This window comes from Ovis canadensis, chromosome 12, assembly GCF_042477335.2.
Source record: "Ovis canadensis isolate MfBH-ARS-UI-01 breed Bighorn chromosome 12, ARS-UI_OviCan_v2, whole genome shotgun sequence".
Lineage (NCBI taxonomy): Eukaryota > Metazoa > Chordata > Mammalia > Artiodactyla > Bovidae > Ovis > Ovis canadensis.
The window spans coordinates 83,628,029-83,643,566 of NC_091256.1; the positions used below are offsets into that span (position 1 = coordinate 83,628,029).

General features: G+C 42.5%; 1 protein-coding gene across 2 annotated transcripts in view; it reads right to left on the minus strand.

Moving 5' to 3' along the window:
* Positions 1 to 15,538, minus strand: part of HHAT (hedgehog acyltransferase) — a 373,409-nt gene that overhangs the window by 89,831 nt on the left and 268,040 nt on the right. For both annotated transcript variants that reach the window (XM_069544234.1, XM_069544235.1), the window contains one exon: positions 14,603 to 14,804. In XM_069544234.1, the coding sequence (XP_069400335.1) occupies positions 14,603 to 14,804 (202 nt within the window). The remainder of the gene's footprint in view (positions 1 to 14,602; positions 14,805 to 15,538) is intronic.

Sequence of the window (15,538 nt, forward strand, 5' to 3'; positions counted from 1 at the left end):
TCCCTGTCCTTCAGTAATTCCTGGAGTTTGCTTAGATTCATGTCCATTGAGTTGGTGATGACATCCAACTATCTTATCCTCTGTCATCCCCTTCTCCTGCCTTCAGTCTTTCCCAGCATCAGGGTCTTTTCCAATGAGTTGGCTCTTCGCATCAGGTGGCCAAAGTATTGGAGTTTCAGTATCAGTCCTTCCGGTGAATATTTAGGACTGATTTCCTCTAAGATGGACTGGTTTGATCTCCTTGCTATCCAAGGGACTCTCAAGAATCTCCTCTAGCATCACAGTTCTAAAGCACCAATTCTTCAGCACTCAGCTTTCTTTATGATCCAACTTTCACATCTATACATGACTACTGGAAAAATCAGTTTTGACTATACAGACCTTTGAAAGCAAAGTGATGTCTCTGCTTTTTAATATGCTGTCTAGGTTTGTCATAGCTTTTCTTCCAAGGAGAAAGCATCTTTTAATTTCATGCCTGCAGTCACCATCTGTAGTGATTTTAGAGATGAAGAAAATAAAACCTGTCACTGTTTCCACTTTTCCTCCATCTACTTTCCATGACACTGAAATCTAGTCAGCAATGCCATCCTTCTGAAACTTTGCAGAAGGGGTGAAGACTGTTATTGCCCTGATCCTTATCACGTACCCCTGTCTGACGATATAACCTCTCCCAACTCACCAAGGAAGGGGACACAGTTCTTGAGGTGCCAGCCTACCATGTTCCCCCTTTGCCTGGCAAAGTAATAAAACCACTCTTTCCTTCTCCTCCATAACTCTGTCTCCGTATTTCTGTTTGACATTGGTGCACACAGAGCCAAGATTTTTTGGCAACAGATACAGATTCCTGATGTCGGGAAGCTTACCAGTTCAGAGAGGGAGATAAGGATTAAACAAGCTATTGTATAAAGAACATTTCATTGTAACTGTGATAAATACAGCTGAAGAGACCACATACAAGGTACCCCAAAGGGGTTACCAGTTGGGACCTGATTGACTTAGGAGGATCAGTAAATGGTACCCAAGCAAGCTGTCATTCAAGCTGAAGTCAGAAGGATGAAAAGGAGGGAAAGGAACAGGAGCATCCTAGAGATGGAAGAGCCTGTGCCAGGGAGCTGGGGCTGGAGGGGCCAGGTGTGAAAGTGAACAGAAGGAGGAACAGGGTGTGAGAGGAGAGAGCCAGAGAGCATGCAGAGAGGGAGCAAGACTAGGACCAGCCGAGGTCTTACAGGTCATCTTCAATACTGGGGACTGAGTCCCAAGAAAATGGGATGCCTCTAGAGATTTTTAAGGACAACAGCATGGTTAGGTCTTTATTTTTTGAATTTATTTATCTTAATTGGAGGCTAATCGGTTAGGTCATGTATTGAGAAGCCTCACTCAGCACTGTGAGGATAACGAGCTGAAAGCGGCAGAAATGGAAGCAGGGAGACCAGTTCACAGCTCTTTGGTAGACTGGGCAAGAAATGGGAACAGTGGGGTTAGGATGGCTCAGTGGAAATGGAAACGGTTTTTAGAAATTAAGACCTACCTGGGAGGTGGAAAGTACAGCACATACAGGTGGGACTTCGAGAGAGGAAGGCACAAAGGGCCACTTGAGGGGCCAGGCCGTGAGAGACCAGCAAGACGACAGTGGCTTTTGCAGAAGCGGAGAATGCTGGAGGGAGAGGAGCTAGCTGGAGTTACTGGGGACCCAGTGGCTCACCAAGTCAGTACTCCGCATGCTAAGTCTGAGACATCTGTGAGATGATCAAGGGGGGAGAGGTTCAGTAGCCAGCTGCATATAGGAGGCATCCCACCAGCAATAAAAACCTTCCTAAATTACAACAGAGTCAAATACTATATTCTTCTATTTTTTTCTTCTTTCTAGAAAAGGGATACAGTCTAGAACTATACTGCCCAAAACGGAAACCATTAGCCACGTGGGGGCTCAGTTCAGTTCAGTCGCTCAGCGACTCTTTGCGGCCCCATGAATTGCAGCACGCCAGGCCTCCCTGTCCATCACCAGCTCCCAGGGTTCACCCAAACTCATGCCCATCGAGTCAGTGATGCAATCCAGCCATCTCATCCTCTGTCATCCCCTTTTCCTCCTGCCCCCAATCCCTCCCAGCATCAAACTCTTTTTCAATGAATCAACTCTTCGCATGAGGTGGCCAAAGTACTGGAGTTTCAGCTTCAGCATCATTCCTTCCAAAGAACACAGGGGCTACTTCGATTCAAATTAATTAAATAAATTTAAAAATTAGTTTCTCAGGGATGATAGCTGCACTTCAAGCACTCAGTGTGGCTCATGACTACTTGGATCAGACAGCACAATGGACATTTCCACTCCTGCATAAAGTTCAGGGGAGAGTCCTGCCTGGAACGTCAGAGGGCTTCCGATTTTCAACACTCAGCTCTGACTGAGTGTTCCACGGTCACCAAGAAATAAAATCCCACTCCAGGGAATTCCCTGGTGGTCCAGTGATTAGGACTCTGTGCTCTCACTGCCAAAGGCCTGGGTTTGATCCCTGGTTGGAGAAGTAAGATCCCACAAGCCACTCAGCATGGCAAAAAAAAAAAAAAAAATCTTACTATCTCTTGTGCCCCAGGCAAAGCTTTGAGGTTAAAGAAGAAGACACAAAAGAAGAAGGGATGATAATCCTTGTTATTCACATATTTTTCAATCCATCACTTAAAAAAAACAGATGAAGGATGAACGCCATGGGGAGAGTGCGTAAGGGCCATGGGGAGTGCGCTCCCATTGTAAAAATACTGTCAGATCATCGGGAAGATTAAAATCAGATGAAATTAAGTGCCAAGGAGGCAGTAAGTCTTTATTTGGACTGTGGTCCCCCAAATGGTAAATGTATGGCCACTATTTTATAACAACCGTTAAGTGGAGTATAACCTTTAAAAATTGTGAATCACTATGTTGTACTTAGTGTACCTGTAACTTACATAATGTACAGCAATTATATCTCAATAAAGAAAAGAATGGGAAATGGATTCATGAAAAGAGAGAGGAGGAAGCAACCCAAGTAGGGAAACTGTTTACTCAGAAGGCTATGTACATCTGGAACGCCAGCCGTGTTTTTTGGAAGGAAAACAGCATCTGTACTGAACTGTATAAGAAGAAGAGCAACGGAGGAAAACTCCTTGAGTGGACAGGTGGAAAAAGAACCAAAGAAGCAGCCCAGAGAGGACCTGTAAAGATGGCGGAGGAATAGGACGGGAAGACCATTTTCTCCCTCACAAATTCCTCAAAAGAACATTTCAATGCCGAGCAAACTCCACAAAACAACTTCTGTAGGCTGGCAGAGGACATCAGGCAACCAGAAAAGCAGACCATTGTCTTCAAAAACAGGTAGGAAAAAATATAAAAGACGAAAAAGGAGACAAAGGAGGTGGGGAGGGAGCTCCGTCCCGGGAAGGGAAGCCCGTCCCGGGAAGGGAATTTTAAGAAGAGAGGTTTCCAAACACCAGGAAACACTCTCCCTGCCGAGTCTGTGGCGAGCCTTGGAAACACAGAGAGCAACATAACAAGAAGGGAAAAATAAATAAATAATTAAAACCAACAGATTACAAGCCCAACAGTAACTCCCCCAGCGGAAAAGCAGCACAGACGCCTGCATCCGCCACTAGCAAGTGGGGGCAGGGCAGGGAAGCGCGGGAGGTGCGGGCTGCAGTGCTTTGTAAGAATCGGGCAGGAACGCCCCACGCGCAACCAGAACGATCTAACTTGGGCTAGCAAACCAGACTGTGGGATAGCTACCACGCGAAAAGCTCGAACATAAGACACCGCCAGGACCAAGCACAGAACAAAGGACGGAATGGAATAAGCCGGCTGCAGACCATCCCCCGCCGGGGACAGGCAGCCAGAGCCGTAAGGACTGGAAAGGGGCAATTGCAGACCCGGAGAGACTTTACTTACCTAACTGCAAGCAGGCTTCTTTGCTAAGACTTCTGGGGGTGCTGGACAGTCACCATCTGCCTCACAAGGGGTGCCAGCGGTCGACCCAGAAAAACTAAGCAGCAGCAGCAGAAAAGGCGACAAGTCATGGTGATCGCGCTCGCCAAACTCCTGAGCTACTCGGACCTGGGAAGGGCACAAAGCGCAGTCCCAGCCGAATCTGTGCCTCTGAGGGCTGCCTGAGCACCGAACCTGAGCGGCTTGGACCGGGGAAGTGCACGCAGCCTAGGGCCGGCCCCAGACTGTTCCCGGCTGAGCATCGTAGAGCCAGAGCGGTTTGTGCGCCGCGAGAAGGGACAGGTCAAGCGGGGCTGAGACACTGTGTGCACACGACAGTGCTATTTGTTTGCAGCATCCCCCCTCCCCACAGCGCGACTTAACTAGTGAGCCTAAAAAACTAGCAAACAGAAGAAGTTAAACAGAGGGAACCACCTTGGAAGTGATCCCACACAGCCCACAACATCAGAGAAGGGCCAGAAATATTTTTACTATTTTTAAAATCATTCCTTTTTTTTCTTTTTTTTTTTCTAACTTTTTTTAATTGTTAAGTCTTCTATTTCTCCTCTAATTTTTATTTCTATAACCTACTATTACTATTTTTTAAAAAAAGACTTTTTTTTTTAAGGCAAACACCATATATAGTCTTTGGATGGTTGTTGGTGTTTTGTTTTTTTTTTTAATAATTCTTGTTTTTCTTTTTTGTTTTTTTTTCTTTCTTCCTTTTTCCTTCTGCTTCTTTTCTTTAATATTGTATTTTTGAAAATCCAACCTCTACTCTAGATTTTTAATCTTTGCTCTTAGGTTTTTGGTGTCAATTTTGTACATTTAAAAACCCAAACTTCACTACCCAAGTTTACCTGAGAGCGAGATTACTGGCTTGACCACTCTCTCTTCCTTTGGACTCTTTTTCTCCACCAGGTGGCCTCTGTCTCTTTTCTCCCCTATCTCTTCTCTATCCAACTCTGTGAATCTTTGTGTGTTCCAGACGGTGGAGAACACCTAAGGAACTGGTTACTGGCAGGATTTGTGTCTCTCCTTCTCATTCCTCTCTCTTATGCTCCTGGCCACCTCTGTCTACTTCCTCCCTCTCCTCTTCCCCGTATAACTCTGTAAATACCTCTGAGCGGTCCAGACTATAGAGCGCACATAAGGAAGTGACTACTGGCTAGCTTGCTCTCTCCTCTTTTGATCTCACCACATCTCATTCCAATTACCTCTAACTACCCCCTCCATCTTCTCTTCTCCTTGTAACTCAGTGAACCTCTCTGAGTGTCCCTCAATGTGGAGAAACTTTTCATCTTTAACCTAGATGTTTTATCATCGGTGCTGTATAGATGGAGAAGTCTAGAGGCTACTGTAAAAATAAAACTGAAAACCAGAAGCAGGAGGCTTAAATCCAAAGCCTGAAAACATTAGAGAACTCTTGAATTCAGGGAACATTAAGCAATAGGAGCTCATCAAATGCCTTCATACCTACACTGAAACCAAGCTCCACCCAAGGGCCAACAAGTTCCAAAACAAGACATGCCACGCAAATTCTCCAGCAACACAGGAACACTCCCCTGAGCTTCAATATACAGGCAGCTCAAAATTATTCCAAAACCTTTGATGTCTCATAACCCATTACTGGTCACTCCACTGCACTCCAGAGAGAAGAAACCCAGCTCCACCCACCAGAACTCCAACACAAGCCTCCCTAACCAGGAAACCTTGACAAGCCACTGATAGAACCCCAGCCACAGTGAGGAAGCTCCATAATAAAGAGAACTCCACAAATTATCAGAATATAAAAAGGCCACCCCAAACGCAGCAATATAACCAAGATGAAGAGACAGAGGAATACTCAGCAGGTAAAGGAACAGGAGAGTTGCCCACCAAACCAAACAAAAGAGGAAGAAGTAGGGAATCTACCTGAGAAGGAATTCCGAATATTAATAGTGAAAATGATCCAAAATCTTGAAATCAAAATGGAATCACAGATAAATAGCCTAGAGACAAGGATTGAGAAGATGCAAGAAAGGTTTAACAAGGACCTAGAAGAAATAAAAGAGAGTCAAAATATAATGAATAACGCAATAAATGAGCTCAGAAACACTCTGGAGGCAACAAATAGTAGAATAACGGAGGCAGAAGATAGGATTAGTGAAATAGAAGATAGAACGGTAGAAATAAATGAATCAGAGAGGAAACAAGAAAAACGAATTAAAAGAAATGAGGACAATCTCAGAGACCTCCAGGACAATATGAAACGCTCCAACATTCGAATTATAGGAGTCCCAGAAGAAGAAGACAGAAGAAAGAAAGATCATGAGAAAATCCTTGAGGAGATAATAGTTCAAAACTTCCCTAAAATGGGGAAGGAAATAATCACCCAAGTCCAAGAAACACAGAGAGTTCCAAATAGGATAAACCCAAGGCGAAACACCCCAAGACACATATTAATCAAATTAACAAATATCAAACACAAAGAACAAATATTAAAAGCAGCAAAGGAAAAACAACAAATAACACACAAGGGGATTCCCATAAGGATAACAGCTGATCTTTCAATAGAAACTCTCCAGGCCAGGAGGGAATGGCAAGACATACTTAAAGTGATGAAAGACAATAACCTACAGCCCAGATTACTGTACCCAGCAAGGATCTCATTCAAATACGAAGGAGAAATCAAAAGCTTTACAGACAAGCAAAAGCTGAGAGAATTCAGCACCACCAAACCAGCTCTCCAACAAATTCTAAAGGATATTCTCTAGACAGGAAACATGAAAAGGGTGTATAAACCCGAACCCAAAACAATAAAGTAAATGGTAACGGGATCATACTTATCAATAATTACCTTAAACGTAAATGGGTTGAATGCCCCATCCAAAAGACAAAGACTGGCCAAATGGATATAAAAACAAGACCCCTCTATATGCTGCTTACAAGAGACCCACCTCAAAACAAGGGACACATACAGACTGAAAGTGAAGGGCTGGAAAAAGATATACCACGCAAATAGAGACCAAAAGAAAGCAGGAGTGGCAATACTCATATCTGATAAAATAGACTTTAAAACGAAAGCTGTAAAAAGAGACAAAGAAGGCCACTACATAATGATCAAAGGATCAATCCAAGAAGAAGATATAACAATTATAAATATATATGCACCCAATATAGGAGCACCGCAATATGTAAGACAAATGCTAACAAGTATGAAAGGGGAAATCAACAATAACACAATAATAGTGGGAGACTTTAATACCCCACTCACACCTATGGACAGATCAACTAAACAGAAAATTAACAAAGAAACGCAAACTTTAAATGATACTTTAGATCAGTTGGACCTAATTGATATCTATAGGACGTTTCACCCCAGAACAATGAATTTCACCTTTTTTTCAAGTGCTCATGGAACCTTCTCCAGGATAGATCACATCCTGGGCCATAAATCTAAACTTGATAAATTCAAAAAAATCGAAATCATTCCAAGCATCTTTTCTGACCATAATGCATTAAGATTAGATCTCAATTACAGAAGAAAAACTATTAAAAATTCCAACATATGGAGGTTGAACAACACACTTCTGAATAACCAACAAATCACAGAAGAAATCAAAAAAGAAATCAAAATATGCATAGAAACTAATGAAAATGAAAACACAACAACCCAAAACCTGTGGGACACTATAAAAGCAGTGCTAAGAGGAAAGTTCATAGCAATACAGGCATACCTCAAGAAACAAGAAAAAAGTCAAATAAATAACCTAACTCTACACCTAAAGCAACTAGAAAAGGAAGAATTGGAGAACCCCAGAGTTAGTAGAAGGAAAGAAATCTTAAAAATTAGGGCATAAATAAATGCAAAAGAAACAAAAGAGACCATAGCAAAAATCAACAAAGCCAAAAGCTGGTTCTTTGAAAGGATAAATAAAATTGACAAACCATTAGCCAGACTCATCAAGAAGCAAAGAGAGAAAAATCAAATCAAGAAAATTAGAAATGAAAATGGAGAGATCACAACAGACAACACAGAAATACAAAGGATCATAAGAGACTACGATCAGCAGTTGTATGCCAATAAAATGGACAACGTGGAAGAAATGGACAAATTCTTAGAAAAGTACAATTTTCCAAAACTGAACCAGGAAGAAATAGAAAATCTTAACAGACCCATCAGAAGCACAGAAATTGAAATGGTAATCAGAAATCTTCCAGCAAACAAAAGCCCAGGTCCAGACGGCTTCACAGCTGAATTCTACCAAAAATTTCGAGAAGAGCTAACACCTATCCTCCTCAAACTCTTCCAGAAAATTGCAGAGGAAGGTAAACTTCCAAACTCATTCTATGAGGCCACCATCACCCTAATACCAAAACCTGACAAAGATGTCACAAAAAAAGAAAACTACAGGCCAATATCACTGATGAACATAGATGCAAAAATCCTCAACAAAATTCTAGCAATCAGAATCCAACAACACATTAAAAAGATCATACACCATGACCAAGTGGGCTTTATCCCAGGGATGCAAGGATTCTTCAATATCTGCAAATCAATCAATGTAATTCACCACATTAACAAATTGAAAAATAAAAACCATATGATTATCTCAATAGATGCAGAGAAGGCCTTTGACAAAATTCAACATCCATTTATGATAAAAACTCTCCAGAAAGCAGGCATAGAAGGAACATATCTCAACATAATAAAAGCTATCTATGACAAACCCACAGCAAACATTATCCTCAATGGTGAAAAATTGAAAGCATTTCCCCTAAAGTCAGGAACAAGACAAGGGTGCCCACTTTCACCGCTACTATTCAACATAGTTCTGGAAGTTTTGGCCACAGCAATCAGAGCAGAAAAAGAAATAAAAGGAATCCAAATTGGAAAAGAAGAAGTAAAACTTTCACTGTTTGCAGATGACATGATCCTCTACATAGAAAACCCTAAAGACTCCACCAGAAAATTACTAGAGCTAATCAATGAATATAGTAAAGTTGCAGGATATAAAATCAACACACAGAAATCCCTTGCATTCCTATACACTAATAATGAGAAAGTAGAAAGAGAGATTAAGGAAACAATTCCATTCACCATTGCAACAAAAAGAATAAAATACTTAGGAATATATCTACCTAAAGAAACTAAAGACCTATATATAGAAAACTAGAAAACACTGATGAAAGAAATCAAAGAGGACACTAATACATGGAGAAATATACCATGTTCATGGATCGGAAGAATCAATATAGTGAAAATGAGTATACTACCCAAAGCAATTTACAAATTCAATGCAATCCCTATCAAGCTACCAGCCACATTTTTCACAGAACTAGAACAAATAATTTCAAGATTTGTATGGAAATACAAAAAACCTCGAATAGCCAAAGCAATCTTGAGAAAGAAGAATGGAACTGGAGGAATCAACTTGCCTGACTTCAGGCTCTACTACAAAGCCACAGTCATCAAGACAGTATGGTACTGGCACAAAGACAGACACATAGATCAATGGAACAAAATAGAAAGCCCAGAGATAAATCCACACACATATGGACACCTTATCTTTGACAAAGGAGGCAAGAATATACAATGGAGTAAAGACAATCTCTTTAACAAGTGGTACTGGGAAAACTGGTGAACCACTTGTAAAAGAATGAAACTAGAACACTTTCTAACACTGCACACAAAAATAAACTCAAAATGGATTAAAGATCTAAATGTAAGGCCAGAAACTATAAAACTCCTAGAGGAGAACATAGGCAAAACACTCTCAGACATAAATCACAGCAGGATCCTCTATGATCCACCTCCCAGAATTCTGGAAATAAAAGCAAAAATAAACAAATGGGATCTAATTAAAATTAAAAGCTTCTGCACAACAAAGGAAAATATAAGCAAGGTGAAAAGACAGCCTTCTGAATGGGAGAAAATAATAGCTAATGAAGCAACTGACAAACAACTAATCTCAAAAATATACAAGCAACTTATGCAGCTCAATTCCAGAAAAATAAACGACCCAATCAAAAAATGGGCCAAAGAACTAAATAGACATTTCTCCAAAGAAGACATACGGATGGCTAACAAACACATGAAAAGATGCTCAACATCACTCATTATTAGAGAAATGCAAATCAAAACCACAATGAGGTACCACTTCACACCAGTCAGAATGGCTGCGATCCAAAAATCTGCAAGCAATAAATGCTGGAGAGGGTGTGGAGAAAAGGGAACCCTCCTACACTGTTGGTGGGAATGCAAACTAGTACAGCCACTATGGAGAACAGTGTGGAGATTCCTTAAAAAATTGCAAATAGAACTACCTTATGACCCAGCAATCCCACTTCTGGGCATACACACTGAGGAAACCAGAATTGAAAGAGACACACATACCCCAATGTTCATCGCAGCACTGTTTATAATAGCCAGGACATGGAAACAACCTAGATGTCCATCAGCAGATGAATGGATAAGAAAGCTGTGGTACATATACACAATGGAGTATTACTCAGCCGTTAAAAAGAATTCACTTTAATCAGTTCTGATGAGATGGATGAAACTGGAGCCGATTATACAGAGTGAAGTAAGCCAGAAAGAAAAACACCAATACAGTATACTAACACATATATATGGAATTTAGGAAGATGGCAATGACGACCCTGTATGCAAGACAGCAAAGAAGACACAGATGTGTATAATGGACTTTTGGACTCAGAAGGAGAGGGAGAGGGTGGGATGATTTGGGAGAATGGCATTCTAACATGTATACTATCATGTAAGAATTGAATCGCCAGTCTATGTCTGACGCAGGATACAGCATGCTTGGGGCTGGTGCATGGGGATGACCCAGAGAGATGTTATGGGGTGGGAGGTGGGAGGGGGGTTCACATTTGGGAACGCATGTAAGAATTAAAGATTTTAAAATTAAATAAATTAATTAATTTTATAAAAAAAGAAGCCCAATTTAGAAGCCTTAATTGTGTATTGACGTACTGAAATGAATTCAGACACACAGCTAACCATACAGAATACAAATAATAACAGGGCCTTGACCTTGAACTTAAGGAACTCCTGAGTCTAAGTAGCCGTAAGTAATCACCAGGCTGTCAAGAGGCAAAACAGGTGCTAAAAACAGGCTTTACAAAATGTGTCCTTGCTCAATAAATAAGTAAACTAAACACTGCACCTGCAATATACAAGATATATATCTCACCAAAAAAAATTGCAAACTCAAAAATTGCTACACACCTAGGTGCTTGAACTGTGGGCAGAAGCTCAAATGCGGTAAACACGTGAAGGTCCTGGAATGAGCTGTGATGTGGTACAGCAGACATTCAAGTGCTTCACCCTGTGAGCAAGTCTTTTTACTGCCTTCCTCCATTTTTAGCCCAAACTAATAAGCCATAAGGCTTCCTCTGGTGGCTCAGATGGTAAAGAATCTGCCTGCAATGAACGAGACCTGGGTTTGATCCCTGGGTCGGGAAGACCCCTGGAGAAGGGAACGGCCACCCACTCCAGTATTCTTGCCTGGAGAACCCCATGGACAGTGAGAGGAGCCTGGTGGACTACAGTCCATGGGGCCGCAAAGAGTTGGACACAACTGAGCAACTAACACTTTTTTTTCTAATAAGTCATAGGTTACATCGCATAGTTTGGGTTACTCTTTTAATATTTTAGATTCTTTAGATTTATTAGTAATATAATCCATGGCTCAAAGTCCACAGAACTCTTAAGATTAAGTTCAAGGTTAATGTCAGATCCTTTATGAGGGTACATGGAAATGTGTTACAGGACTTCAATCTGGGCTGAAAAGAATTTTCTGGCCTTCATGGTTGATGCGGTTCCTGCTTTGGGGAAGACTACTCAGATTTGAAGGGTGAAGTGTGTAACCTTTATTATACCACTTTTTATGGTTTTTCTTTGTGTTACAAAGCCATGACTCTCATTGAAATTCCACTTTCTATTGGAATTCACTGACATTTCTTTCCCGCTGGTTGCTGGGTACTAGAACTGAATAAAATATTTATCTTTAAACATATACGAACATACTTAAATTCCTTTAGGAGTGATATTTTTGCTATGTGCTTTGATTCAGTTTTTATTGAAATCTAAATCCCTTGGACAGAGGAGCCTAGTGGGCTACAATCCATGGGGTCACAGTGTCAGACACGACTGAGCGTACACACACACACAGAGCTATCTTTATACAAAAACACTCAATGTATTCTATTTTGGTGATGTTGACTTCTGAAATATATTTGCTTTAGCTGCAAATACTGGGGGAGTTTACTTAATCATTTCCCAGTAAATTTTTTGTTTTACTGCCTGCCATCAACACTGATAATAGCATATTTCTTTTTAGCTACTTTTGTCAGAGTTATTGGAATATAGCGGCATATTCAGAATTGAACATTCCTGTAAGATTCTAATACGTCCTTTGCCACATTTACATGGCAAAACACTTGCTCATACTTTTAAATCACCTAAACGTGTGTAAAGAAAAATGCTTAATTTCCTAAGTTATTTTCCTAAAGGGTGTGAATGTGTCTTAAATCCTTAGCTGATTTTTATGGTGCTAAAACCTATCGAAACAGCAAAAATTAAAAATACCAGTACTACTCAGGATTGGCAAGGGCATTCTCAGGCACTCTTGGTAGAAATGCAAACTGGCAACTTGATCTACTGGGCAGTTAAGGAACAGGTAAGCACCAGGCATACAAACTTTAAAAGTAAGAAAAATCTTTAACTTAGCAATGTTAAACATTCAAGAATTCACCCGTTATGATAGTCATCTCAATGCAACTGCTAACTGCAAAAAAAGTTAGAATAATATGTCAATGATAAGAGACTGGTTAAGTGAATTATGGTATAGCCACATAATGGAATTTTGTAACGCCATTTAAAAGGGTTGTTAGAAATGTATGTGATGACATAGAAGAGAGTCCTGATACAACTGTATCTCTAGGATAATGGTATGTTTTAAGTGTTATACATGTATGTGTGTGTGATGTACGTGTGTGCATGTGTATAGAGAGGAGAGAAAAAATTTAGAAGAAAGGATGGTCCATTGGTCAGGAATCCACCTTGCTACCGATGAACCTGTGTGCAGGGCAGGAATGGAGGTGCAGCACAAAGAACAGACTTCTGGACACGGTGGGGGCAGGGGTAGGAAGGAGAGGGTGGGACAAATGGACACAGAGAGCACGGAAACATATACACCAACATCTGCAAGATAGAGCACCAGTGGCGATTTGCGGTATGACTCAGGGAGCTCAAACCGGGGCTCTGGGCCAACCCAGAGGTGCGGGATGGGGTGAGAGGTGGGAGGGAGGCTCAACAGGGAAGGGGCATATGTACACCTACGGCTGATCCACGCTGATGGCAGAAACCGGCACAATACCATAATTACCCTTCATTGAAGAATGAAAGAAAGAATCTACTTCGCAATGCAGGGGACATGGGTTCAATTCCTGGTCCAGGAATTAAGATTCCACATGCACCCCAATGTTCATCGCAGCACTGTTTATAATAGCCAGGACATGGAAACAACCTAGATGTCCATCAGCAGATGAATGGATAAGAAAGCTGTGGTACATATACACAATGGAGTATTACTCAGCCATTAAAAAGAATTCATTTGAATCAGTTCTGATGAGATGGATGAAACTAGAGCCGATTATACAGAGTGAAGAAGCCAGAAAGAAAAACACCAATACAGTATACTAACACATATATATGGAATTTAGGAAGATGGCAATGACGACCCTGTATGCAAGACAGGAAAAAAGACACAGATGTGTGTAACGGACTTTTGGACTCAGAGGGAGAGGGAGAGGGTGGGATGATTTGGGAGAATGGGAATTCTAACATGTATACTATCATGTAAGAATTGAATCGCCAGTCTATGTCTGACGCAGGGTGCAGCATGCTTGGGGCTGATGCATGGGGATGACCCAGAGAGATGTTGTGGGGAGGGAGGTGGGAGGGGGGGTTCATGTTTGGGAACGCATGTAAGAATTAAAGATTTTAAAATTTAAAAAATTTAAAAAAAAAAAAAAAGATCCCACATGCAGTGGGGCAACTGCGCCTGTGCACGAGAGGAGACCTCCACTCGCCACAACCAGAGAAAAGTCCACACACAGCAAAGATGACACCGAGCAGTCAAAAACACAGTAACTAAAACAAGTTTTGTTCCAAAAAATTACTTAGAAGGGATTTAACAGTGGTTTCTCTTCAGGAGACATCTTCCTTATACTCATTTGAATTTACTAATTCTCATATAATAAATATGTATTATTTTATAGTTACAGCCAGTGAACCAGTGAGGTTGTTCAGTCGTGTCCAACTCTGCGATCCCATGGACTGTAACCCACCAGGGTCCTCCATCCATGGAATTTTCCAGGCAAGGTACTGAGTGGGTAGCCTTTCCCTTCTCCAGGGGATCTTCCCAACCCAGGGAGCAAACCCAGGTCCCCCGCACTGCAGGCAGACGCCTTACCGTCTGAGCCACCACCTCTTGTTCAGCTGTCCTGGCTCCGGGAACACACTGGATGTTGAGCCGATCTGGCAGAAATGGCCCACGTTGCAGGTAAACGTGATGACCTCCTCCCCTCCCAAACCCAGTCCGCCCATCTTGGCTGCCCCTGCCGCACAAGCCAGGACCCGCTCACCAAGCTGTGCTGGACGCGCGGCCTCTGCACGAGCTTCTGGATGCCATTCTCCACGGTGACCCCCAGCCAGTTGAGGGTGGCCCAGCACCACAGGTAGTCGTTCCCGCCGTGCCAGAAGCTCACAAACGCGAACGTCATCGCAGTGGAGAAGAGGGCCCCCAGCAGGCCATGCTGTGACCCACCCGCTGGGATGTACACGTACCTGGAGAAAGAGGAGGCCGTGAGGAGCCCTGCGGAGCACTGGCCCCCAACACCACCCGCTCCCGGCCTGATTCTCCTGCCACACATCGCTATTCACCGTGTGCAGACCCTTCCCCCACATCCAGGAGGCCACAGGGCGCTCCCTGAATGCTCCATCACACCAGGAGGTGGCAAGCACAGAAGCCTCTGGGGGATTCCCAGGTGGCACTAGTGGTAAAGAACCCCCCTGCCAATGCAGGGAGACGTAAGAGACACAGATTCGATCCCTGGGTCAGGAAGATCCCCTGGAGGAGGGCATGGCAACCCACTCCAGTATTCTTGCCTGGAGAATCCCATGGACAGAGGCACCTGGTGGGCTACAGTCCATGGGGTTGCAAAGAGTCAGGCATGACTGAGCGGGGGATACGAACCTTCATGGTAGGTATGTATTTTACAGCTCAAACTATCAAGTTTCGGGTAAACCCAGTATTTAAGCACAACTGCTGAGTTCAGGCCCCTAAACGGCAGGATGGCTTTTGCAGACGAAGGGTGCCAAGGCTGGATTCCTCCAGCTTTCCAGGCAAGTTGCCCAGAAGTAGCAACAAATTCACAAGTGAGGAGAAGAGCTCTGTGCTCACAGGGCAGCCAAAGTATCACCCGGAAGGCAGAGCCCCCCTTGGGTAAGTTTTCTACTGCTGAGACAGCTGTCTGACCACATACAAGCAGAACTGTGTTCTTCAATCAGTATTTTCCTGC